The sequence below is a fragment of the Macaca thibetana genome, chromosome 19 (genome assembly GCF_024542745.1).
Source record: "Macaca thibetana thibetana isolate TM-01 chromosome 19, ASM2454274v1, whole genome shotgun sequence".
Taxonomy (NCBI): Eukaryota; Metazoa; Chordata; class Mammalia; order Primates; family Cercopithecidae; genus Macaca; species Macaca thibetana.
The window spans coordinates 34,377,466-34,403,962 of record NC_065596.1 but is presented as its reverse complement, the minus strand read 5'-3'; the positions used below and the strand labels follow the sequence as shown (position 1 = coordinate 34,403,962).

General features: G+C 52.9%; 1 protein-coding gene across 1 annotated transcript; it reads right to left on the bottom strand.

Moving 5' to 3' along the window:
* PRKCG (protein kinase C gamma) lies at nt 1–26,497 on the bottom strand. The gene is made up of 18 exons (XM_050771899.1): nt 25,941–26,497; nt 25,411–25,442; nt 24,366–24,448; nt 17,919–18,030; nt 17,663–17,794; nt 16,173–16,329; nt 15,365–15,499; nt 14,941–15,028; nt 14,625–14,654; nt 10,294–10,446; nt 9,775–9,963; nt 8,138–8,229; nt 7,981–8,043; nt 7,712–7,850; nt 4,946–5,026; nt 3,013–3,120; nt 1,204–1,344; nt 1–954 (listed from the first exon to the last, which is right to left on the bottom strand). The coding sequence occupies exons 1-18, from the start codon at nt 26,108–26,110 to the stop codon at nt 766–768; spliced, it is 2,094 nt and encodes a 697-aa protein (XP_050627856.1). The 5' UTR covers nt 26,111–26,497; the 3' UTR covers nt 1–765.

The following is a 26,497-nucleotide window of genomic DNA, read 5'->3' as shown; positions in this document are numbered from 1 at the left end:
CATCAGCATCCCAAATTTATTCTCCAGCAGCTGTGGCGGGGTGGGAGAGGCTAAGGGAAGAGGAGGGGAGGAGGAGAGTCCCAGAGAGTGGCAGGCACTGGGGAGGGTTGGGGTGGGTCCGAGCCAGACAGGAGCCATGCACGGCAGGCAGGCTGCGGGGAGCAGTGATGGCTTCGGGATGGGGAAGTCTAGAACAAAAGCTGATTGGGAGCCGCTGGGGGAAGAATCCTCCATATATCCCAGAAATCCCCAGAGCACAGCAGCGGGACGTACTGGAGGAGGGGGGCATGCCTCCCACTCATCTAGAACTGGAGTGGAGGCGGTGGGGGGCGGGCCTCGGAGGCTGAGGGTTGTTCTGGAACCTGAGTCTGGAACAGCCAAGCCCGTGAGGCTATTTCCCCAGGGGCGGGGTCTGGGGGGAGGCATAGAACTACCAAGATGGAGTCTCGAACCCCATGGAGTTGGGGATGGTTAGTGGTGTGGTGGTGTCTCTGGACCCGATTGGGGCAGAGTCCAGAATGCTAAGGTCGGGGAGAATATCGGGCTCCGCTCAAGTCTTGAACGCGGGACGGCTGTAGAGGCTGTATGGAGTTTAGAAGGCCAGGAACGCTCGGGAGGGGCGTCTCGAACCCGCGCGGGCACAGCCGGAATGCTGGGGTGCAGGATCTAGAATGGGGCAGGAGGTGTTGAAGTGGGGGGTGAAGTGGGGGCTGCCGCCAGCACGGCGGAGGGGGCGTTGGAGACACCTAGTGGCGGCGGGTGAGATTACATGACGGGCACAGGCACTGGGCTGGTGGGGCTGCGGGCATCCGGATGCACGAAGTCGGGGTTCACGTAGGTAAAGCCCTGGAAATCGGCCTGGTCGATGCTGGCCAGGACTAGGCGGTCTGGAGGGGTCAGCGCTGGCGCCGCCCGCGTGAAGAACTTGTCAAAGTTCTCGCCGCTGCGGCCACACTGTGGGAGACGTGGGGGAGGGAAAGTTAAGCAGCTCCAAGGGTTCCTCGGGTGCCCCTGTATACCCCGGTCTCATCTCCTGTCTCGTGCAGAATCTCTATGCATGCTTCACGGTCTCTGCACCTCCTTTTGTAGGGGGCGGCAGGGCTCTGCAGAGGGAGCCCCACCCCCCACATACAGGTATATTGAGACCCACGGGAACCCCACCCCATTAGGGACCAAGTTTTTGTTGCCTGGAGGGTGACTGACCGGGCGGGGTCTGAAAGGAGGCGGGATCTCCAATCGTTCCAGCCGTTCCCAGTCAATCCAGCGGAAAAAGCCATGTGCACGGATGGTAGGTTCCCCATCAGGCCCTGAGCCCAGGCGCTTCCCTGGGTGCTTGGTCAGGAACTGTGGGAAACAGAGAGAGAGACAGATAGACAGACAGGCAGACAGACAGACAGAGTCCCGGACAGGGAGACCCAGAGAACGAGGAAGAAATAGACAGAGACAAGCAGATGGAGGAACCAAGAGACACAGGCATGAGACCCAGAGAGATAAGAACAGCCAGGGGAAACAGGCAGAGGGAGGGAAGAAGGGAAAAGAAAGGGGAGAGAAAGAGAGGCAGAGAGAGAGAAGAAGACGACGAACAAGACAAAGAGAGACAGAGAGATAGATGCAGAGAGAGACGAGAGAAGAGAGGAAGAGGGACAGAGAGAGGAAAAGAGAGACAGAGAAGGCGAGAGCGAGAGAGAGCGAGACAGAGAGAGAGAGAGAGAGAAAGAGGAAGAGGGAGGATACATGACAATGGGAGTAGACGAAATTCATACCCAGAGACCCAGGGACACAGAAACAGAACAAATCAGGGTGTGAGGTTGTGAGGGGCAGAGAACCCAAGAAAGAGGAAAGATATGGGAAGGATCCCAGAGGGAGAGGGAAAGGAAGAGAATGAAGGAGATGGCAAAGGGGAGAGGGAAAGGGGGTAGGGGGAGAGAGGGAAGAGGAGAAGGAAGAGGAGAGAGAGGGGTAGGGGGAGGGAGGGAAGGGGAAGAGTGAAGGAGAGAGGGAAGTGGGTAGGGGGAGGGAGGGAAGGGGAAGAGTGAAGGAGAGAGGGAAGTGGGTAGGGGGAGGGAGGGAAGGGGAGAGGAGACAAGGGGAAGAGGAAAGGAATGGGGAAAAGAGGTTGCAGACTCAGAGAAAGGGGGAAATAGAAATTCAGAGGGTGGTACAGACACCCCAGGTGAGAAGACAGAAACCCAGAGAAGGGAGGAGACAGAGGAGACCCAGGGGACAGAGATTCAGAGAGAGAGAAGGATAGAGACCCAGGAAACACACACCCAGAGGGAGGAATAAAGACCAAATATGGGGACAGAGACCCAGAGAAAGGGGAGGACAGAAAGCCAGCAGGAGAGGACGGTGAGATGCAGTGTGTGTATGAGAGCAGACACAGGAGGGAACAGAGACGGGGGTGGGGTGGGGGGGGTTGGACAAAGGCCCAAAAGTGTAGATGGAGATACAGAAGGAGACAAAGAGAAAAGGAAGAAACACAGAGAGCCCCGTCGTATGCAGATGGAGGGGAGGTATGAGGCAGAAACCAGAGAGACCGTCAGGGAGATGCAGAGAGAGCAGCTAGACGCAGAAGGTGCTGACATGGGCTGAAAATCTGCTATGGGCCAGATGCTTTCTTCTGTGTCAACTCCATAACCCCTGAAGAGAGTTAAGCTCACAAAGTTTTGGTGAGTCACCCAAGATCCCACAGGAAGAAAAGCTGCAGAAGTTGGGTTTACCTGACCCACCCAGTTCCGGAAAGACAGACCCTGGACTTTCAGCACTTCCTGCAAGCAGGGAGCTGGGGAGTGGGTGTCACAGACAAGGATGGGACAGAGGCCATCTCCAGGCCTGGTGGCAAGAGGGCCAGAAACCACTGTTCTAACAAAAACCTGTGTATTATATCAACTTTTCCAACAGATGGAAATAAAGTGACTTCAGGAATGAGAGCCTTTTTCTAATAGGCACAGAGACAGCAATGGGGTGTGTGGATTGTGAGTCTGGAGAAGCTGGGAGTCAGGGGGCTCTCACCCCCTTGCAGATGGCCACGGCTTCCCGGGAAAGCGACTTGGGGTAGGTGACAGTTTGTTCCATGATGGCCTGAAACAGCTCCTCTTCGTCCTCCCCATCGAAGGGAGGCTATGAAAGTGGAGGGGATAGAGAGTCAGAGACTTGCCCAACTGCCTTTCCCCAAACCTTCCACACCCTCCTCACCCCACCGTGAACATACCTGACCCATCACACCCCCACATACACACCCGACCACACCCTCAGGAAAGACCGAACCAAACCACCAAAGCTTGATCTCTCTCCTTCTCAGGTTCTCTCATTTCCTATCTCAGATGCCTCAGCTCTGTGCATCTCTGTACTATTCTGCCTCTTTTTATCTGCTATGTAAGTCGGCAGGGTGTTAATTACACAACATGTCCGTTAAATAGAAGAGAGGAAAAACTGCAGGAAACACTCTAAAAGCGTTCTCCTGGTTGGATGAGTGGTTCACAGTCTTCTGAGGTTACAAAAAAATGATACCAGGCATTATTTTTTTTCTTTCCTTTTCCTTTTTTTTTTTTTTTGTTTGTTTTTTTAAGTAGAGACTAGGTTTCACCATATTGGCCAGGCTGGTCTCAAACTCCTGACCTCAAGTGATCTGCCCACTTCAGCCTCCCAAAGAGCTGGGATTACAGGTGTGAGCCACCATGCCCAGCCAAATTTTTTTTTTTTTTTTTTGAGACAGAGTCTTGCTCTGTCGCCCAGGCTGGAGTGCAGTGGCCGGATCTCCGCTCACTGCAAGCTCCGCCTCCCGGGTTTACGCCATTCTCCCGCCTCAGCCTCCCGAGTAGCTGGGACTACAGGCGCCCGCCACCTCGCCCGGCTAGTTTTTTGTACTTCTTTTTAGTAGAGACGGGGTTTCACCGTGTTAGCCAGGATGGTCTCGATCTCCTGACCTCGTGATCCGCCCGTCTCGGCCTCCCAAAGTGCTGGGATTACAGGCGTGAGCCACCGCGCCCGGCCGCCAAATTTTTTTTAACTTCTAACTAAAATTTAGCATTCCCTTCAGTTATGAATGCAGGCAGCAGCAGTGCTTGTGGCTTCATTATCAATAGAAATCACAGGTATTTTCTCATTACATGAGAGTTGCAGATATTTCAAATTATTAGCCATTGCTACTTCAAAATTACTGTGAGAGCTCCTTTTCACTTTATTACCATTAGAACCTACTACTTAATGAATAAGAAATTGCACATATGTCCATATTCCAATTTAAAATATTTAGACAACTGTATACATTTAATTTAGTTGGTTGTTAGATTCAATTAAATTTTAAAAGTTTTGGTGACTATCTTTCAAAATAATTGATTTCTTTTTTTTGTTTGTTTGTTCTTTTGAGATGGGGTCTTGCTCTGTCACCTGGTCTGGAACACAGTGGCATAGTCATAGTTTAATGTAACCTCGAATTCTTGGGGTCAAGTGACCCTTCTGCCTCAGCCTCCGCAGTAACTGGGACTATAGGTGCCCACTACCATAGCCAGCTAAGAAGATGATCAAGAGGGTGGCACCCAATCTTTTTTAGCTTTAGTACACTCAGCAGTCCAGGAATCCAATCAAGCTGATTTAGAATGTATGTAATTGTCTAAGCTCACACAGCCAGTAAGTGGCAAAGTGAAGATTTGAACGTTGGTTTTCTGTGTATGTATTATTCTATTTTGTGCACTGAAAAAGATTCTTCTGAGAAGGGATCCATAGGCTTAACCAGACTGCTACTTTAGCATCTAGGGAGAAAGAATCCATGGTACAAACAAAACAAAACAAAAACCCTGGTCTACAGTAAGACAACACTTCAGAACCATGGACAGCGCTATTCGGGCACAACCTTCCAGGCTCCTTTCTAACCCGCTCCTCCTGAGATCCAGGTGCCCCACTCTGCCTCTTTTAGCCAAGCCAGCTTCTCCCCACCTTCCCTTACCTGTCCTGCCAACATCTCATACAGCAGAACTCCAAAGGACCACCAATCGACAGACTTCCCATAGGGCTGGTAGGCAATGATCTGGGGGAGGTGGAAGGCAGGTAATCACGATCCATTCTTTAAGAAGCCTAGGACCCCTCTGGCCTCAACCCCTGGGAGCGCTACCCACTTTAAGTGCTTTCAGCACAAGCTCTTCCCACTCTGAATATTTATTTCGTCGGATGATTTTTTTTTTTTTTTTTTTTTTTTTTTTTTTTTTTGAGATGAAGTCTCGCTCTGTCGCCCAGGCTGGAGTTCAGTGGCGCGATCTCAGCTCACTGCAAGCTCTGCCTCCCAGGTTCAAGCGATTCTCCTGCCTCAGCCTCCCCAGTAGCTGGGACTACAGGCGCCTGCCACCACTCCCAGCTAATTTTTTTGTACTTTTAGTAGAGACGGGGTTTCACCGTGTTAGCCAGGATGGTCTCAATCTCCTGACATCGTGATCTGCCCGCCTCAGCCTCCCAACGTGCTGGGATTACAGGTGTGAGCCACCGCGCCCGGCTGGTCAGGTGATTTTTTGTTTCATTTTGTTTTTTCAACAGGATCTCACTCTGTTGCCCAGGCTAGAGTGCAGTGGTGTGATCACAGCTCACTGCAGCCTCAACTTCCCAGACTCAGGTAATTCCTCTACCTCAGCCTCCCAAGTAGGTGGGCTACAGGTGTGCACCACCACACCTGGCTAATTTTTGCACTTTTAGTGGAGAGAGGACCTCACTATATTACCCAGGTGGTCTCAACTCCCGGACTCAAGCAATCTGTCTGCCTCAGCCTCCCAAAGTGCTGAGATTATAGGAGTGAGCCACCACGCCCAGCCTCCACTCTGAATATTCTGGCCAGGGATCTACCTTTTGGAATATTCTGGAAACAAAGCATACCTACTTCAAACATTCATTTGGCCTCAAATAGAAACACTACCTAAGGTCCAAGTCACTAGTTGCAACCACCTAGAATATTTGTGTCAGAGTCAGGAATATGTGTGTAGTTTTTGTTTTTGTTTTTTTCTTTTTCTTATTTTCTTTGAGACAGAGTCTTGCTCTGTCACCCAGGCTGGAGTGCAGTGGCAGGATCTCAGCTCGCTGCAACCTCCGCCTCCTGGTTTCAAGGAATTCTCCTGCCTCAGCTTCCTGAATAGCTGGGATTACAGGCATCCGCCACCACGCCCCGCTAATTTTTGTATTTAGTAGAGACAGGGTTTCACCATGTTGGCCAGTCTGGTCTTGAACTCCTGACCTCATGATCCACCCGCCTCAGCCTCCCAAAGTGCTGGGATTATAGGCGTTAGCCATCACGCCCGGCTATGTGTGTAGTTTTCAAATTTTCTTTTCTTTTTTCCTTTTTGAGATGGAGTCTCACTCTGTAGCCCAGGCTGCAGTGCAGTGGTGCAATCTTGGCTCACTGCAACCTCCACCTCCTGGGTTCAAGTGATTCTCCTGCTTCAGCCTCCTGAGTAGCTGGGATGACAGGCACACATCACCACATCCAGCTAATTTTTGTATTTTTAGTAGAGACAGAGTTTCACCATGTTGGCTACGCTGGTCTTGAACTCCTGACCTCAACTGATCCGCCTACCTCAGCTTCCCAAAGTGCTGGGATTACAGGCATGAGCCACCATGCCTGGCCTCAGTTTTCAAATTTTCTACAGATGATTCTGATTGCCAGCCAGGTTTTGTGATCACTGACGTTGATTATTTGGGCACAAGTCAGGCACGTCCTCCCAAGTAGCTGGGACTACAGGCATGTGCTTTATCCATCTATATGTACGTTCAGAACATCAGCCCCTCCCCTTTAACAAAGTCAGGTAATACCCCACCCACTTAAAATTAAAATACTCATAGGACAGCATTTGCTGTCCCAGAACCTTAGGGATCTCACCCTGCCCTTTTTCTTTTGTGTTTTTTTTTTTTTTTTTTTTTTTTTTTTTTTTTTTTTGAGACAGGGTCTCACTCTGTTGCCCAGACTGGAGTGCAGTGGTGTGATCTCAGCTCACTGCAACCTCCACCTCCCGAGTTCAATCAATTCTCCTGCCTCAGCCTCCCAAGCAGCTGGGTTTACAGGCACTCACCACCACGCCTGGCTAATTTTTGTATTTTTAGTAGAGACGGTGTTTCACCATGTTAGTCAGGCTTGTCTCAAACTCCTGACCTCAAGTGATCCACCCGCCTCAGCCTCCCAAAGTGCTGGGATTACAGGTGTGAGCCATCGCGCCTGACTAATCCTGCCCTCTTAAAAAATGCAGCACAGAAGTCCAACCCACTTAGATCAGAGAACCACGTACAACACTTAGGAAATAAGCTTCCATCCAACGGAATACTCCAGGGAGAGCCCTGCCCAGTTAAGAGTATTCAGGACATAGTCCAGACATGTTCAGTGTTGGCAGGGGACAGGCCACACCCACTCAGAGTACACTAGAAATCGCTTGCACCTTGTCAGAAGGGTCCAGGATCAGGCCCTACTCGGAATTCCTACAAGCTGGTCCCACTCTCCTGGAATGTTCACCCACAGGTGCCGCCCACCTTACCTATTTAGAGACCCAGCTGGGCCCACCTGGCAGGCTCAGTGCACAAGCTCACCTGTGCTGGAGGCTGGAGGAACGCCTGGCTGGGTAAGAAGGCCACAACGCACGACAAGGCCCGAGGGTCAGGCCTCCCCCCGCGATGAATACTGGACCATCAGCCACACCCTCTAAGGGATCTCAAAGCGTGGCCAGACCAGCAGGGTTGGGGTTACCTCCGGGGCTATGTAGTCCGGGGTCCCGCAGAAGGTGCGGGTTGTCGTCCCGGGGAAGACGTTCTCCTTACACATGCCGAAGTCAGTGATCTTGATGTGTCCCTCAGCATCCAGCATCACATTGTCCAGCTTCAGGTCCCTGGACGAAGCGGGGCGGGTAGGGTAGGAATTGCAAGAAGGGTTGAGTTCAGCAGTCTGGAGCCGCATATTCAAATCCCTTCCCTTCCAGGGGCGTGATTTCCTCCATGGAAAGTCCTGAGGCTGCTCACCTGTAGATGATGCCCTGATTGTGAAGGAAGAAGAGGCCGATGGCGATTTCTGCTGCGTAGAACCTGGAGGACGGGGTGGGTGAGGACGTCAGAGGGTCAGTGGCTGGACCCTGCCCCCTTCCGCCACCCCGTCCCTTCTCTGTTGACCGAGACTCACGCTGCATGGGGCTCCTTAAACTTGCCCAGCTGTTGAATGTGGTACATCAAGTCTCCCCCGGTGACGTACTCCATCACGAAATACAGGCGGTCCTGCGGAGGAGTGCATGGGCTTAGAGGCGGGACTCATCTACCCGGGGTAGGAGAAGTTCTTTCCTGATCACTCAGGACAGATGTGGAAGGTTCTGGATGCACCCAACCAGAAATCAGAGCACCTAGCCACATCCCTGGAAGGGCCCTAAGGTGCTAACCCTGCTACCTCAGAATCTCCACCCGCCAGACCACTCCCAGCTATCAGACCACCTGTTCTGGCCCTGCCTTCTCAGAATGAAGACTGAAGCCCACCTTTCGCTCGAAATCTGGGGACACCAAAATCTCTTTCCACAGCCACTCACACACATATGCAATTCTGGCTTCATACCAAGACTCAGAGTTGCGGCCGGGTGTGGTGGTTCACACCTGTAATCCTAGCACTTTGGGAGGCCGAAGCGTGTGGATCACCTGAGGTCAGGAGTTCGAGACCAGCTTGACCAACCTGGTGAAACCCGGTCTCTACTAAAAATACCAAAAATTAGCCGGGCGCAGTGGCGGATGCCTGTAATCGACAGAATTGCTTGAACCTGAGTGGCGGAGGTTGCAGTGAGCCAAGATCGCGCCATTGCACTCCAGCCTGGGGGACAAGAGCGAAAATACGTCTCGGAAAAAAAAAAAAAAAAAGGAATCAAAGTTGCTCACATATAAATTTTAATCCAGGTAGCTAGCCACGTTCACTCAGAGTCCCTGGAAGTAAAGTCACGCCCTCTCAAAATCCTGCAGGTTCTGACTCTCTGCCCCTACGTCGCAATCCTAGGGAAGTGCCCTGTTTCTGATGTGTCCTTCAGTCAGAATCCAAAAGTGATGACCCCGTCACTCGGAGCCCAATTCTGGGCAGGCCCACTAGGAACGCACTTTCCTCCACTGTGCTCCTTTGCTCAAAATTCCAGGGCACTGGCTACACCCAATTAAGACCAAGCTCCCCAGGGAAACAGGCATCTGGCCACTCCCCCCAGGAGCCCATCCAGCTGGCCACGCCCCCAAGGAGCTCCACCGCTTCACCTTCGCAGGATCCATCCACCTGGCCACGCCCCCGAGGAACTCACCGCCTGGCCACGCCCCCTAGGAGCTCATCCGCCCGGCCACGCCCCCCGAAAAATCTACCTGCCTGGATACGCTCATTCATAATGTCATCTGCCTGGCCACGCCCTCAAGGAGCCAATCTGCCTGGTCACGCCTATTAATGATGCATCGCCTGACAAAGTCCGCCCTCCAAACTCCCGAAAGATTTCATCCGCCTGACCACGCCCCGCAAGGAGCCCCTCCTCCTGGCCACGCCCCCGATGAGTCCCTCCGCCTGACCACGCCCAACGAGGACCCCTCCACCTGGCCACGCCCCTCGAGGGGCCCTTCCGCCTGGCCCCCGAGGAGCCCCTCTCCCTGGCCACGCCCCCTGAGGAGCCCATCCTCCTGGCCTCGCCCACTCAGAGAGTACAAGGTTCTGTTGCCTCGCCCTAAACTCAGAATCCCAACGCAGATGCCGGATCTGTCCAGAACTGGATGAGGCAGGGCCCCGAGGCCAGCCTCCGCCCCCTCCATCCTTACCGGGGTCTGGAAGGTGGAGTGGAGTTGGGTGAGGAAGTGGGGCCGACCGCCAGGACCCCGGCCCCCCAGCGCCAGCACGCGTTTCTCCACCAGCGTGCAGTCCACGTCGTCATCCTGGACGATCACGTCCTTTTTCAGGATTTTGATGGCGTAGAGCTCATCAGAGCCTCTGCGCTCGGCCAGCATCACCTATGCACACAGTTCCAAAAGGGCCAGTCCATGTTGGGAACCCAGTGGTACAGGACCTGCCCCCTTCCTTTCAGGGACGCAGGGAAATGGGATCCCAGGTCCTCCCTCCATCTCTTAAGGGACTGACAGCCCTGACTTGCCGCCTGCCCCCTCAGGGAGAGTGTCCGCATCTCTAAACCTCTCCTCTCCAGGAACCTGAACGGCCCAGCCTAACCATATTTGAAGATGCAGGAGCCCAGTGTCTTCCCACCCCTACTTCCTCCCTAAGAACCAGAAATCTGACCTCCCCGCAGACATCCTCCCTTTCCCCCGGAACCCCAGGAATCCAACCTTCCCAAAACTGCCTTTTCCTAGAACCATGAGGAAGCTGAAGTCGGAGATGTGCAGACGTCCTGGGCTTGCCCCGAAGAAGCAGCGCTTGGGGTCGGTGGGACTAGGGGAAGGGGAGGGAATGGGAGAGGAAGAGGGGCCCATCCGCACCCGCTGTGGAAAGGAGAAAGAAAGTGCCAGAGGCAGTTAGACCTTATACAGTGATAAAGAGATGCCCCCCAAGAGAGATAGCACCCAAGAAAGAAAAGGATGAGACTAGCTAGAGAGAGGAAAATGGCCACCCTCCTATTCCATCCTTGGCTTAATTTTCTCTGACTCCCATAGCCTGGAGGGTTTATTTAACAAACACTTAGATCTCTCTGTCTCTCTTTTTTTTTTTTTTTTTTTAGTAGATGCTTATATGCTATCTCCAGAAAACCCTGCTATCGTTTCCATTTTACAGAAGAGGAAATTAGCACAGAGACGTTAAGTAACTTGCCCCAAGTCACACAGCAGGTAAAGAGCAGAGTTAGAAACGAAACCCAAGCAGTTCAGCTCTAGAGTCTGGTTGCTCTTAGCCTCTAAGCCGGAATCGCCTAGAGGGTTTGGTAAAACAGATTGCTCAGTCCCAGTGCCAGATTTTCTAACTCTATAAATCTGGGATGGGACGTGAGAATTGGTATGCGTAAAAAGCTTCTGGGTGACATGGGTGCTGCCAGTCCAGGGAGCACTCCTGGCTTTCAGCTAAGGTCCCTTCTCTACCTTTTCCTGCCTTGGCCCCCCAGGGAGGGGGCCCACGACTAAGCTGCTGTCACAGCTTCCACACTTGTCCCTCCACATGGACGGCTGCCCTTTCGAATGCATTCTCTACTCAGCAGGCACAGGAGCCAATTTAAAAATAAATAAACCAGGTCATGTCTCCCCTATGCTTGTAAACCCTTTAACTGCTCTGTCTGTGTTAAGATTTTGTTCCATGTGACTTGCAGAGCCAGGCTGTGACTGACCCTGCAGGTTGTTCTTCTCTCTCCTGGGGGCTCCATGATCTAGCCACCCTGGCCTGACACACGCTGTCCTCCCTCCCTCCTCGGGGCCTCTGGATATGCTGTCAGGTCTTTCTGTAAAGCTTTCCCCTCCCCTTCCCTCCTAGTTGCCTCCCAAACACCCTTTAGACCTTGACTCAAGCATCACTTCATAGAGGCCATGCCTGACTTTTTAAACTGGGTCAGATGCCTCTCTTACCACCCCTTGGTCACCATGGACAGCACCTTCCTGGCACTTTTATTCTTAGTAATTTACATCTATCTGTGTGACTATCTGCTTTCTGCCTGTGAGCTCCCTAAGGCAGGGGTCTGCTTTGTTCGCTAAGACACAGTAACTCTGCCTACATCATTGAGGCTACATAAATATTTGTTGAGGGCCAGGTGCGGTGGCTCACGCCTGTAATCCCAGCACTTTGGGAGGCTGAGGTGGGCAGATCACCTGAGGTCAGGAGTTCAAGACCAGCCTGGCCAACATGGCGAAGCCCCATCTCTACTAGAAATATAAAAATTAGTAGGACATGGTGACACATGCCTGTAGTCCCAGCTACTTGGGAGGCCGAGGCAGGAGAATCGCTTGAACCCAGGAGGTGGAGGTTGCAGTGAGCCGAGATCGCACTACTGCATTCCAGACTGGGCGACACAGCGAGACTCTGTCTCAAATAAATAAATACAGAATAATAATAATAATAATAATAATGGCTGTTTCTGTTTGCTGTGTTGTTAGCCCCGTACCTAGCTCAAGGTTTGGCACATAGTTGGTGTTCACTGGTAATATTAAGTGGTGCCTGCTGAACTGTGGGAGAGCACTGTGAACCACAACAGGCACACACTCCCTGCCTCTAGGCCTTTGCCCACCGTCTGCCCTGCTGGGTTTCTTGGGTTTGCATGGGAGGATCATCCCCGCTGATCTCAAAAGACTCTACCTCTTTGGCTCAGAATTTCCTCCCGCTGGTACCCTTGTCTCCTGCAGAGCCTGTTCTCCAACTTAACTTTGCAAAAGGATCACCTGAGGAATTAATTTCGTATGCAGACATTTGAGGCTTCAGAGAGATCCTCACTCAGTGGGTCTGCAGAAAGGCCGGGGAATATGCTTTTAAAAGCAAGCACTCTAGGAATTCTGATGCAGATGAACCCCTACACGGAACATTTAAAACTCGGGGGAAAGTTTCTGTAAGAGTCCAGGGAAGACTATAGCATGTAGTTGCTGTTGTTGAATCTTGAAGATTCTTGTCTTTCTTTTTTTTTTTTTTGGGGGGGGGACAGTGTCTCCCTCTATCACCCAGGCTGGACTGCAGTGGAGCAATCTTGGCTCACTGCAACCTCCGCTTCCCGGAATCCAGCAATTCTCCTGCCTCAGCCTCCCGAGTAGCTGGAATTACAGGCACCTACCACCACACCCGGCTAATTTTGGTATTTTTAGTAGAGATGGGGTTTTGCCATGTTGGCCAGGCTGGTCTCAAACTCCTGACCTCAGTGATCTGCCTGCCTTGGCCTCCCAAAGTGCTGGGATCACAGACATGAGCCACGGCGCCCGGCCTATCATATGCTTATATATTTTGTTTGATGTCTTCCTCCCGGTGTAAATCCCATGAGGAAAGGAACTTTTTTTTTGTTAGTTCTTTCCCTGCTCTCTCTATATCCCCAGTGAGTAGAGCCACGCCTTGCACACAGAGACGCTCTGTAAAGTATTTTTTGAAAGGGTAAATGAGGGAGAGAGCATTACTTCCTTCTGCCTGAAAATCTGGTCTCTCCTTTGGGAAATCCCGCCCTTCCACCAGGTCTCACCTCTCTGGGAAGCTTTCTCTGACTCAGGCTGTGCCAGGGACGCCCCAGTGCTTGAGGCTATCTCCATTACAGCAGCATTGCTCCTCGTTGTGAATCTCTGGGTTTGTAACTTTGTCCTCCACTAGAAGAAGAGCTCCCCCAGGGAATGGCCTGATTCTATTCCCAGAACAGGGTCTGGCTTATGACACCCTAGAAAATGGGTATTCGTGACCGGGCGCGGTGGCTCAAGCCTGTAATCTCAGCACTTTGGGAGGCCGAGACAGGTGGATCACGAGGTCAGGAGATTGAGACCATCCTGGCTAACACGGTGAAACCCCGTCTCTACTGAAAAATACAAAAAACTAGCCGGGCGAGGTGGCAGGCGCCTGTAGTCCCAGCTACTCGGGAGGCTGAGGCAGGAGAATGGCGTGAATCCGGGAGGCGGAGCTTGCAGTGAGCTGAGATCGCGCCACTGCACTCCAGCCTGGGCAACAGAGCGAGACTCTGTCTCAAAAAAAAAAAAAAAAAAAAAAAAAAGAAAGAAAGAAAGAAAATGGGTATTCGTCTGGGTGTGGTTGCTCACGCCTCTAATCTCAGCACTTTGGGAGGCCAAGGTGGGCGGATCACTTGAGGTCAGGAGTTCGAGACCAGCCTGGTCAACCTGTTGAAACCCCATCTCTGCTAAAAATACAAAAATTAGCCAGGTGTGGTGGTGCGCTCCTGAAATCCCAGTTACTCAGGAGGCTGAGGCAGGAGAATCACTTGAATCTGGGGGGCGGATGTTGCAGTGAGCCGAGACTGCACTACTGCACTTCAGCCTGGGTGATGAAGCGAGACTCTGTCTCAAAAAAAAAAAAAAAAGGTCATCATGCTTGATAGATTTTTTAAAACTCAAGAATCGGCTGGGCATGGCTCACGCCTGTAATCCCAGCACTTTGGGAGGCCAAGGCAGGCGGATCACCTGAGGTCAGGAGTTTGAGGTCAGCCTGGCCAACATGGTGAAATCCCGTCTCTACTAAAAATACAAAAAACTTAGCCGGGTGTGGTGGCGGTCACCTGTAATCCCAGCTACTCAGGAGGCTGAGGCAAGGGAGTTGCTTGAACCTGGGAGGTGGAGGTTGCAGTGAGCCGAGATTGCACCATTGCACTCCAGCCTGGGCAATAGAGCGGGACTCTGACTCCACAAAAGAAAAACACCTCGAGAATATCAATTCAGGTGTCACCTCCTCAGGGAAGTTCTCCCTGACCACCCTCCCCGAGGCTGCGTTAATGCCTCCTCTAGGCCTCTTCAGTGCCCTGGGCTACCTCTAATTTAGCACATCTTCCTGTATTTTAAGTATCTGTGACTGTGTCCCTACCTTGGGGAGTTGCTTGAGGGTCAGATTCACCTCTGGATCCTGGATTATTCAGCAAGCACAAGACAGACCTAGCGCAAATGTGTGCTCAACTCGTGTGTGTAGAATTGAAGACAGAAGTCAGAGGAGGGATAAGAAATCAGACACGCAGGCTGAAACTGCCTCCATTCAATGCCTTGGTTGTTCTACTCACCTCATACAATTCCAGGGGGTAGTTACAAGCCTGGGAGAAAAGAAAGAGAGAGTCAGGGTCCCAAGAGAGGCAAGGGATCGCCCTAGAGCAGGGGCTGGTGGCCCCTAGTACCCTCAAGCCATGGCAATGGATAGGAACTATAATTCCCAACAGACCCTGGGGCTCGAGTCCCCTAGAAGAGCAGAGGAGGGAGTCCTAGGGTCTTCTGGGAACTGTAGTCCCAGGACCAGCAGGCACTCAGGGGTGGAAGGAAAGGCCAGCTCTGAACTATGGGAGGCTGGGCTGGGCTTCCCTGAGGAAGCCAGGGTCTGGGTACCTCAAACTTCTGGAGGAGGCTGCAGTTGTCAGCATCGGCCACCGGCACATTGTAATACTCGCCCTCCTCCTGGTTCAGTAACTTGTACCTGACATACAGACGGAGACCAGAGGCGGACAGCGGGGACGGGGCACCCATGGGAGAGGCAAAGACATTGGAAGGGAGGAAAGAGACACAGAGAGACGGACACAGAGATGGAAGAGAGAAAGAGTGAGATAAAAAGAGAGGGAGAGGGAGAAAGGGAGGTGAGAAGGAGAGAAGAAGAGATACAGAGAGAGAGAGAGAGGTGTGTGTGTGTGTGTGTGTGTGTGTGTGTGTGTGCTGGGAGGTGTAGGGAAGGACAGTGGCCTGGAGGAGAGAGACCACACACAGATGGAGATGGTAATATTGCGCTCCATCCCCAGGCCCCAGCCCTGCTCCTCACCAGCCATCCACTGGCGCCTTGAGCAGCTCTGAGACGCCAAAGGACATGGCACCCATGAAGTCGTTGCGGGAGGTCCGGTCCCAGTCCCACACCTCCACGCTGAGCCGGCGCTCCACATCCCCAGGCTTCAGGTTGCTGCAGGAAGGTGGGGTGAATGGGGTGCGGGGCCAAGCTCATGGCTCCCTTCGGTTCCCCATCCTTGGTGCTAAAGGTGGGGGCAAACCCAGCCAGCTGGGGTTCCTCTCCTGCTTTGTCTGTCTCCGACCTCTGACCTTCCCAGTGGGGCTCTCTCCCCAGCTAGGGCTTTGGGGCCTGAAGTAAACCCGGAGAGCTCTTCCCTCCCTTCTTCCTGCATTCTCCGCCCTTCCCATCCCTGTCTCTTGTCTCTCGAGATCTCTCTCTCTGAGTCTCTGCACCTTTCTCTCCTCTCTGGGTCTCTGTCACTGTCTTTCTGTCAGCTGACCTCTGCCTCCCTGCCATCCCTCGTCTTCTCCCCTCCCTCTCCCTCCGTGTCTCTCTTTGGGTTTCTGCCTCGTCTGAGGCTCTCTCTTCTCTCTCTCATCTCTGTCTAACTCTAAAGTTGGGGGGCTTCAATGGAGACTAATTATACAGTGGTTTGGCTGTCTCTGTTTCTGTATCTCCATTCCACTCCCTCAATCGCTCTATTCCTTTTTCCCACCATCATCTTCTGCCCTTTTCTGGGTTCCCTCTATCCTAACCCCTCCCATCAGCTGCTCTCTGGGGACCACTAGGACCCTCAGATCATTCTCTGTCAGCTATCATTGCCTTCCCTGCACCCCAGACTCACAACACAAAGGTCTCATTCCACACAGGATTTAGCGTGGCTTTCACCGTTCGGGTTTTCTGTTTCGTCAGGTTCCGAGGGTCTGGGATGAGCTTCAGTTTCACATAGGGATCAGAGAGACCATTGGGGTCCATAGGAATAAGGTTACGGGCCTCGCCAACTAAATGGGAAGTGAGGAAGAGCGTGATGGGTTAGAGATCCAGGAAGGGGCTCCCAGCCCTCCTCCAGTCAGCAGTCAAGAGTTCCAAGCTCTCAGTCTCATTTCTCATGACTTCTTACCTCTCCAGTACCCAGAAGACAGGGCATAGACCCCTTTCCCCAAACAGTGACCCCGAAATCAGACCAGAGCCCTTCTCTCCATTAGGAACCAGAGTTTGGACCCTGGCCATGTCACCAATACTGAACCTCAGCCTACCTCAGAACCAGGTACTCACCCTTCTCAAGATGCTTATACCCAGAAAGCCATTGCTGGGCGCAGTGTCTCACACCTGTAATCCCAGCACTTTGGGAGGCCGAGGCAGACAGACCACCTCAGGTCAGGAGTTCGAGACCAGCCTGGCCAGCATGGTGAAACCCCGTCTCTACTAAAAATACAAAAATTAGCTGGGCACAGTGACACACACCAGTAGTCCCAGCTACTCAGGAGGCTGAGGCAGGAGAATTGCTTGAATCTGAGAGGCGGAGGCTGCAGTGAGCTGAGATCGCCCTACTGCACTCCAGCCTGGGCAACAGAGTGAGATCCCATCTCAAAAAACAACAACAACAACAAAATAGCCAGATGTGGTGGCGGGCACCTGTAATCCCAGTTACTCTGTAGGTTGAGGCAGGAGAATCCCTTGAACCCGGGAGGCAGAGGTTGCAGTGAGCCAAGATTGCACCACTGCACTCCAGCCTGGACGACAGAGCAAGATTCCGTCTTAATAAACATAAAACAAAAACAAGAAAGAAAGCCATTGGCCAGATGCGGTGGCTCACGCCTGTAATCCCAGCACTTTGGGAGGCCGAGGCGAGCAGATCACCTGAAGTCAGGAGTTCGAGACCAGCCTGGCTAACATGGTGAAACCCCGTTTCTACTAAAAATACAAAAACTTAGCAGGGCATGGTGGCAGGCGCCTGCAATCCCAGCTACTTGGGAGGCTGAGGCAGGAGAATCGCTTGAACCCGGGAGGCGGAGGTTGCAGTGAGCTGAGATCGCTGCTCCAGCTTGGGCAACAAGAGCGAAACTCTGCCCTCCTCAAAAAAAACAAAGAAAGTCAAAGTCATTAACAGGCGCTGAAAATTGCAAGAGGCCAGGCTGGTGGCGGAGCTTTGAGCCAAAAGGGGCGTGGCGGGGTGTGCAGGGCCTTTGGGGTGGGGTCGGAAGTGTGGGCGTGACTATCGAGAGAGGCGTGGCCCCATCTTTGGGGTGGGGCTGGGCCAGCACAAGTGCCTTGGGTCAGCCTCGCCTCACACTTGGGGAAGGGGCGGGGCAAGGCGAGGGGGCGGGACCTCACCCGTTACGTGGATCTCATCGGCAGTGGGAGCCCGGATCTCCAGCTGCAGGCGCCCGCGGCGCTCGGTGTGGTCCACACCGCACAGGGAGGGCACGCTACGCACACAGCGCCGGTGCACGTTCATTTCGCAGCCTGCGGGAGAAAGCTGCGGGTAGCACCTCAGGCCCCGCCCCCAAGCCAAGCCTCCACCCCCCACCCCATCCCGGGCATTTCCCAGGCGCTTTGGAAGGGCCCTGGCAACGCCCAGTTCACTCACAGGAGCATTTCATGCCCTGGTGCACAAGCCCGTACAGGAGGGAGCCACAGTGGTCGCAGAAGGTAGGGCTGCTGTAGCTATGCAGGCGGAACTTGTGCTTGTTCCGGGGGTCCTGGGAGCAGAGAAGACTGGCTTAGGGGGCGTTGGGAGGGTCCTAAAACCCCAGGGGAGGGGCCCTTTTATCTTTTCCTCCTGCCTTACTCTCTAGGTCATCCTGAGACTCCATCTTTTTCTCTCCATGTACCAATAATTGAACACCTGCTGTGTGCCAGGAACCGTTCTTGGTGTGGGGACCCAGCATTAAACAAATGAAAAAAAAACCTCTTTGTCACATGGAGTTTACTTCCTAGTGGAGGGAGACAGAATGTAAACATGGTAAATAAATAAAACATATAGTTTGATGGTTGGTAATGGGTGCTCTGGAGAAAAATGAGACAGGGATGGGGACCACCAGAAGTTGGGGGATTGAAATTTTAAATACGGTGGTCCTGGCCGGGCGTGGTGGCTCATGCCTGTAATCCCAGCACTTTGGGAGGCTGAGGTGGGCGGATTGCCTTGAGCTCAGGAGTTCGGGACCAGGCTGGGCAACATGGCAAAACCCTGTCTCTACTAAAAATACAAAAATTTGGCGGACATGGTGGTGCACGCCTGTAATCCCAGCTACTCAGGAGGCTGTGGCATGAGAATCGCTTGAATCCAGGAGGCCGAGGTTGCAGTGAGCCAAGATTGTGCCACTGCACTCCAGCCTGGGCGACAGAGCAAGATTCTGGCTCAAAAAACCAAACCAAAACAAAACAAACAGTGTGTGGTGGGGAGGCCTCGCTGACAAAATGGTATCCGGGCAGAATGTGAAGGAGGCAGGAGCTTCCAACATCCCATAGTTCCCATCCCCCCAACTCCCACAAGTTAGTATTTGAGGACTTGTGGGCCACCCTGAACCCCAGCTCATTCACTGGCAGCTTCTGCCAGTGTCCACATGGTATGCTTTCTCTGAGCTCCAGGTAGAATGGAGAACATGACCCCTCAGTTATAACAGGAACCCAGCAGGCCTAAATAAAATAATTGGTGTATAAAACACAGCTGTGCCTACCATGTTAGATGCTCCCAATACTATTACTCTTCCTGTGGTTATTATTAGGGATTTTATTGCAGTTCCTACATAGCCCTGAATTTAAGTAAGAGCTAGGCCACTTCTCAGTTGTGTGATTTGGGGCAAGTTCTTTCCTAATTTTGAGCCTCAGCATCCTCCTCTGTCAAGTGGAAATAAATAATCTATATTTTGAAGCAATGCTAAATTTCCAGAGTCCCTTAAACACGAATGCAGGACATCAGTGAAGCTTCTCCTTCTCCCCTGCCACCCTCTACCCCTGGGACAATATCTGCTTGTTAAATAACTTGATTCTAAGAATCCATTAAAAGGATTATCACAGGGTGAAAATTTAGGCCATTCTTGGATTTTCATTTATGTTAGCAGGGTTTCTAGTTTGAATATATATTTGGGTAGAGGAGGGTGTTGGCAGTTTCCAGGATCCCTTTCAATGTGCTGAGCTTCTAAATGTCTTCCACTGACCCTAACTCAAAGGGTTCCTGCCGCACTAAATAAGATGCTGTGTATGAAGGCTCTCAGCAGGGTGCCTGACACACAAGCCATCCACAGACAGAGGCTGCTGTTCTTATTCTCAAAAGTGAACGTCACTGTTAAAAAGGAGACAGCACGGAGGCCCTGGTTACATACATCAGAGTTCAAATCTTGCCTCTACCCCCTACCCAGCTAGGTGGCCTCACCACGCCTGCCCCTTTTCAAAGCCTCAGGTTTACCGTCTGAAAAGTGGGGCCATGTGCCCTCCCTGAGGACTAAATGAAATCATACTTGCCAAACCCTTAGCACATCTTAAGCTCTTGATCCATGTTCTTTTCTTTTTGAGATGGAGTCTCACTCTGTCACCCAGACTGGAGTGCAGTGGTGTGATCACCGCTCACTGCAACCTCTGCCTCCCAGGTTCAAGCGATACTCCTGCCTCAGCCTCCCAAGTAGCTGGGACTACAGGCTTATGCCACCAAGCCCGGCTAATGTTTTGTATTTTTAGTAGAGACGGGGTTTCACCATGTCAGCCAGGATGGTCTCAATCTCCTGACCTCATGATCCACCTGCCTCAGCCTCCCAAAGAGTTGGGATGACAGGCGTGAGCCACCGTGCCCGGCCGAGGCATGTTACTTTGCTTTGTTTTTTTGTTGTTGTTTTTTTTGAGACAGACTTTTGCTCTTGCTGCCCAGGCTGGAGTGCAGTGGCACAATCTCAGCTCACCGCAACCTCCGCCTCCTGGGTTCAAGTGATTCTCATGCGTCAGCCTCCTGAGTAGCTGGGATTACAGGTGAGCACCACCACGCCCAGCTAATTTTGTATTTTTAGTAGAGACGGGGTTTCTCCGTGTTGGTCAGGCTGAACTCGACCTCTTGACCTCAGGTAATCCGCCCACCTCGACCTCCCAAAGTGCTGGGATTACAGGCATGAGCCACTGCGCGTGGCCTGCATGTTACTTTTAAGAAGATCAACTGCTGGCAATGAATCACTTGAACCCCGGAGGTCAAGGCTGCAGTGAGCAGTGATCGCACATTGCACTCCAGCCTGGGCAACAGAGTGAGACCCTGTCTCAATAGTAAAACAACAAAACAAACAAAAAAACCAAGTGCTGCAGAGGAAAGATCTCCTCACTATTCACTTGTTTCCTCATTGGTCATAATAATAATTTTTTTTTTTTTTTTTTTGAGACGGAGTCTTGCTCTGTCACCCAGGCTGGAGTGCAGTGGCCGGATCTCAGCTCACTGCAAGCTCCGCCTCCCGGGTTTACGCCATTCTCCTGCCTCAGCCTCCCGAGTAGCTGGCACTACAGGCGCCCGCCACCGCGCCCGGCTAGTTTTTTGTATTTTTAGTAGAGACGGGGTTTCACCGTGTTAGCCAGGATGGTCTCGATCTCCTGACCTCGTGATCCGCCCGCCTCGGCCTCCCAAAGTGCTGGGATTACAGGCTTGAGCCACCGCGCCCGGCCTCATAATAATAATTTTAACAATAACAAAAGATAATATTTTGGCTCTTGCTATGTGTCAGAGACCATCCCAAATGTCTGACTCACTAAATCTTCAAACCAATCCATAGTGAGCATAATTATTATCTCCACTTTACAGACAAGGGATTCAAGAAGTGCAGAGAGGTAAATTAACTCAGGAAATGTCACAGAACCAAAAGTGGTGGAGCTGGGATTCAAACCAGATAGGGACAGGAAAAATATCTAACTTAACCACATGAGCTGTTGTGTGGATCCAATCCTATACTGTATATAAAATACTTGAGGCCAGGTGCAGTGGCTCATGCCTGTAATCCCATCATTTTGGGAGGCTGAGGCAGGAGGATCGAGTAAGACCAGGAGTTGAAGACCAGCCTGGGCAATATAGTAAGTGAGACTCCATCTCTACAAAAACATTTTTTTAAATTAGCTAGGCATTGTGGTTTGTGCCTGTAGTCCCAGCGACTTGGGAAGCTGGGGCAGGAGGAGAACTTGAGCCTGGAGAATTCAAGGCTGCAGTGAGCTATAATCCCATCACTGTACTCCAGTCTAGGTGACAGAGCAGGACCCTGTCTCAAAAAAACATAAAAATCAGCTGGGTGCATTGGCTCATGCCTGTAATCGCAGCAGTTTGGGAGGCCAAGGTGGGTGGATCACCTGAGGTCAGGAGTTCAAGACCAGCTTGGCCAACATGGTGAAACCCTGTCTCTACTGAAAATATAAAAATGAGCCGGGCATGGTGGCACATGCCTGTTCTAGTCCTAGCTCCTCGGGAAACTGAGGCATGAGACTCACTTGAACCTGGGAGGTGGAGGTTTCAGTGAGCCGAGATCACACCAGTGCACCCCAGCCTGGGCAACAGAGTGAGACTCCATCTAAAAAATACCCCAAAAGCAAACAAAAAACAAAAACAAAAAAAATCTTTTTGGCCGGGCGCGGTGGCTCAAGCCTGTAATCCCAGCACTTTGGGAGGCCGAGACGGGTGGATCACGAGGTCAGGAGATCGAGACCATCCTGGCTAACACAGTGAAACCCCGTCTCTACTAAAAAAATACAAAAAACTAGCCGGGCGAGGTGGCGGGTGCCTGTAGTCCCAGCTACTCAGGAGGCTGAGGCAGGAGAATGGCGTGAACCTGGGAGGCGGAGCTTGCAGTGAGCTGAGATCCGGCCACTGCACTCCAGCCTGGGCAACAGAGCGAGACTCCGTCTCAAAAAAAAAAAAAAAAAAAAAAATCTTTTTTCTTTTTTCTGAGACAAAGTCTCGCTCTGTCGCCCAGGCTGGAGTGCAGTGGCGTGATCTTGGCTCACTGCAACCTCCGCCACTCAGGTTCAAGCAATTCTGCCTCAGCCTCTGAGTAGCTGGGATTACAGGCGAAAAACCAGAAAAATCTTGATGAGTGTACCCAACGAGGATTGGATACATCAGACTTAGTCTGGTGTTGGTGGCGGAGGTGAGTGAATGAGGCGGGTCATCAATCACATACACGTGCTGGTAGACAGTGGTGTTCAATATGTTCTATGAAGTCACATCTTCTATGTAGACTTCTGTTATTTTCGGCTGATAAGCTGGTAAAACGCCTCATGGACTTCTGTGGATCTCTCTCTCTCTCTGCCTCTCCATCTGTACATCATAAAACTGTCTCCAATCTTGTGTCAAACCCTGGGCGAAACTCTGAACCCACCCGACTTCAAAATAAGCCAGGAAATGTCCAGATGTGTGCTGTCCCACTCGGTGGCCACTAACTACATGTGGCTGTTTAAATTTAAGTCAATGTGGCCAGGCGCGGTGGCTCACGCCTATAATCCCAGCCCTTTGGGAGGCTGAGGTGGGTGGATCATGAGGTTAGGAATTCGAGACCAGCCTGGCCAACATGGTGAAACCCCATCTCTACTAAAAAAACAAAAAAGGCCGGGCGCGGTGACTCAAGCCTGTAATCCCAGCACTTTGGGAGGCCGAGACGGGCGGATCACGAGGTCAGGAGATCGAGACCATCCTGGCTAACACGGTGAAACCCCGTCTCTACTAAAAATACAAAAAACTAGCCGGGTGAGGTGGCGGGCGCCTGTAGTCCCAGCTACTCAGGAGGCTGAGGCAGGAGAATGGCACAAACCCGGGAGGCGGAGCTTGCAGTGAGCTGAGATCCGGCCACTGCACTCCAGCCCGGGCTACAGAGCAAGACTCCGTCTCAAAATAAATAAATAAAAATAAAAAAATAAAAAAACAAAAAAATTAGCCGGGCGTGGCGGCGCGTGCCTGTAGTCCCAGCTACTCAGGAGGCTGAGGCAGGAGAATCGCTTGAACCCAGGGAACGGAGGTGGCATTGAGTCGAGACTGCGCCACTGCACTCCAGCTTGGGCAACAGAGCAAGACTCTATCTCAAAAAATAAAAATAAAAAAAAAAAAAAAAAAACGTAAGTCAATTCAAATGACATGAAATGGAATTTCTATTCCTCAGCCAGAGTCGCCCTGTTTCAAGTGCTCACTGGCTACATGGAGCTGGTGGCTGCCTATTGGACAGTGCATCTACAGAATGCTTCCGTCACTGTAGACAGTTCTGTTGGTCAATGCTAGATCATCAGCCCCATTTTATAGGGGAGGAAACTGAGGCTCAGAGATAAAGCAGAAAAGAGAACGGGGATGGGCACTCAGGGTTGACTGGTCTTGTGAGCCTCTGATGGAGAGAGAGGGTTTGGGGAGAGGCTGTGTGTCTCCGCGTGCTGCACATGTGTGATGACAGGCATCTGTACATGCACGCACGTGTGTGCAAGTGTACTGTGGGACTTCCCTGGGTCTCTTCTCAGCATCTCCTAAGCTGTTGTCTGTATCCACCATTTTCTATTTTAGTCTCTCTCTCCAGGTGTCTTTGTCTCCGTCTCTTGGATTTTCTCTGTCCATCTTTTGGTGCCTCCGAATTCCCCTCTTTCTCCCTGGTTCTTTCTCTGCTCCGTCTCTCTCTCTGCCTCATCTTCAATCTCTCCTGGGTCTCTGTCTTTTTCTGTGACTCTGTTCCTCTTCCTGAGATTGCCTCTGTCTTATGTTGGGATCTCCGCACCTGCATTGGTATTTTTCTCTGTGTGCTCCTCAGCTCTCAATTTTTAAATCCCTTCATCCCTGGATCACAGCCCACCCCCAGCAGTACCCATCTTCAGTCTCCTCACCCCGGCCTCCTCTCTGTCCCCCACCTGTGTCCCCAGCCTGTCAGTCCCCCTCGCATTCCCCCTTTCCAGGCCAAGGGCAAGGAATCTGGGCCAAATAGCTCCCCCTATCTCTCCAGCCCCCCTCCCCTCCCAGCCGTAAAAATAGCAGGAGAAATTGGGACGGACGCCGAGGGGGTGAGGGCGGGGGCGCGGCCCAAGGAGGAGAACCAGGTGTCCGGGCACTCACGTCCGTCTGGGGGCCCTTCCCAGCGCCTGGACACTCGAAGGTCACAAATTCGTGGCATCGTCGATGAACCACAAAGCTGCAGACTAAAGGTGAAAATCATAGAGACACAGATGGAGGCATGGATCGATCCAGAGGGAGACCCCAGCGGACAGAAAATTGGAAAGAGAGAGCAGAACTCGGAAACAGAGAAAACCAGAAAGAGGGATCTCAACACAGAGAGTCCAACAGAGAGAAAATCGGAGGCCAGAGAGAGAAGCAGGAGACAGAAACCCAAGAGATAGGTTCAGAGGCAGAAACAGAGACGCAGAGACTCACAGAGAGACACAGAGCACAGAGCCCAGGGAAGGGAGATGGAAAAAGAGAGAAAGAAAATAAGATCCCATTGACAGACAGACACAGGCCCACGGACCGAGATCAGAAAGCGAGGAGAGAGGCAGACAGATTCAAAGAGCAAAAACCGAAATATCTTCAGACACAGCCCAGGAAGCAGCAACTTGGGCAGAAGTGAGTCTGGGGGCGCTGTGCCGGCCCGCCCCCCACCCTGACTCACTCTGTTCTCAGCAGTGGCAGCTGGTGCTCAAGGACTCGCCCCCCTCTCCCGACCCCCAGAACTGCCGGCCCCGCCCGGCCCCCACTCGCCCATCGGTGACCCCACCCGGCCTGCCCCTGCCTAGGACGGCTGGTGTTGTCATGGCGACAGCAGTCTGGGGTGGGGGGGGCTCTGACTTTGCATCTCCAGCCCCCTCCCCCTTCCCCCCTTCAGCTCCCCTTTTCCAAATCTCCCTGTTCCCATGGCAACAGATTCTCCAAATATCTGTCCCCACCTGGAGCCGGCCGAGGGAGGGGCCCCCAGCACCACCTCCGCGGTGGCCCCACCATCAGAGCTCCCTCCCCGCCACAGGCTGTGTGTCTGCCACACCCCCCGCCCCGGGCTCCCCCGCGCCTCTCTGGGGACCAGAGAACACGTGTGTCAAGCAGCCTCAGCTGTGAGGGCCCAGCCTCCACCCGCCTGAGGGTCCCAGGAGCCCTGGTCCCCAGTTCTTACCTTGACATTGCAGGCCTTGCTTTCCGATACCCCTGGAAAAGTCAGGGATCCTAGGTCAGTGCAGAAAGGGGTACCTGGACCCCCAACCTCTGCGAGCCACAGGGGGCCTGCGGCCTCTGACCCTCCTCCCACAGGGCCCAGGTGTCCAAGCCCCGGCCGCCTCCTCTTTCTAGAACCCAGGAATTTTGGCCCCCAGCCCTTCTTCCCTTAGACCGGAGTTCAGCCCCCGGTTTCTTCCTCCTTCAGACCCAGGAATCCAGGCTCCCAGCCCCCCAGCCCCTTCCTCCCTCATACCCAAGACTCCAGGACCTCCGTCCTCCAGCCTCCTCCTCCCTCAGACCCAGGACTCCAGGAACCAGCCTCCTCCTCCCTCAAACCCAGGAGTCGAGGCTCCCAGCGTTCCCCGGCCATCCTAGAACCTGGGAGTCGGGGCTACAGCCCCCTCCTTCTTCCTTCCACAGGGGTCGGCGTGACAGGGGTCTGCACCCCTAGTCCCCTCCTCCCCCAGTCCCCTAGCCCCCTTCCCTCACCAGATGAAGTCGGTGCAGTGGCTGCAGAAGGTGGGCTGCTTGAAGAAGCGAGCGGTGAACTTGTGGCTCTTGACTTCGTGGACCACCTTCTGCCTCAGAGCCCCCTTTCTGCAAAACAGGGGCCGGGGTCCCCCCTCTGAATCGCCTCCGCCGGGGCCCAGACCAGCCATGGCCCCAGACACGTAGCAGGGACCAGGATCCTGCCTTTCTTGGGGGAAACAGGTGGAAGGGAAAGGAGCCGGAGACTCGAAGGATCAAAGGAGCCACAGGGAAATTCCGAGGTGGGTAGGAGAGGGGCAAGGCACCTCCAGGTGCGGAGCGCGCCAGGCAGGGAGCGGCACCCCCGGGTGCGCCGGCTCCGCCAGGGGGAGCGGGCGAGTGGGGAGGAAGAGCCAAAGGCACGGCGCCGGGAGCCGGAGGCACGGGCGGCGGCGGTGGGAGCTCCAGCTCCGGCACCTGCTGAAATGTGGGAGCCCCGGGTAGGGGGAGGCGTTGCCAGGACGACAGAGAGGGCGGGGTTTCAGCTTAAAGGCGCTCCCCTCCCGGAGACACGGGAC

Coding starts and splice junctions, on each gene's coding strand:
- PRKCG (XM_050771899.1), bottom strand. CDS start 26,110: ATGGCTGGTCTGGGCCCCGGCGGAGGCGATTCAGAGGGGGGACCCCGG. Junction 14,655..14,940: donor GCCTCCTCCAGAAGTTTGAG/GTACCCAGACCC, acceptor CTTTTCTCCCAG/GCTTGTAACTACCCCCTGGA. Junction 5,027..7,711: donor CGGACTACATAGCCCCGGAG/GTAACCCCAACC, acceptor CACCTCCCCCAG/ATCATTGCCTACCAGCCCTA.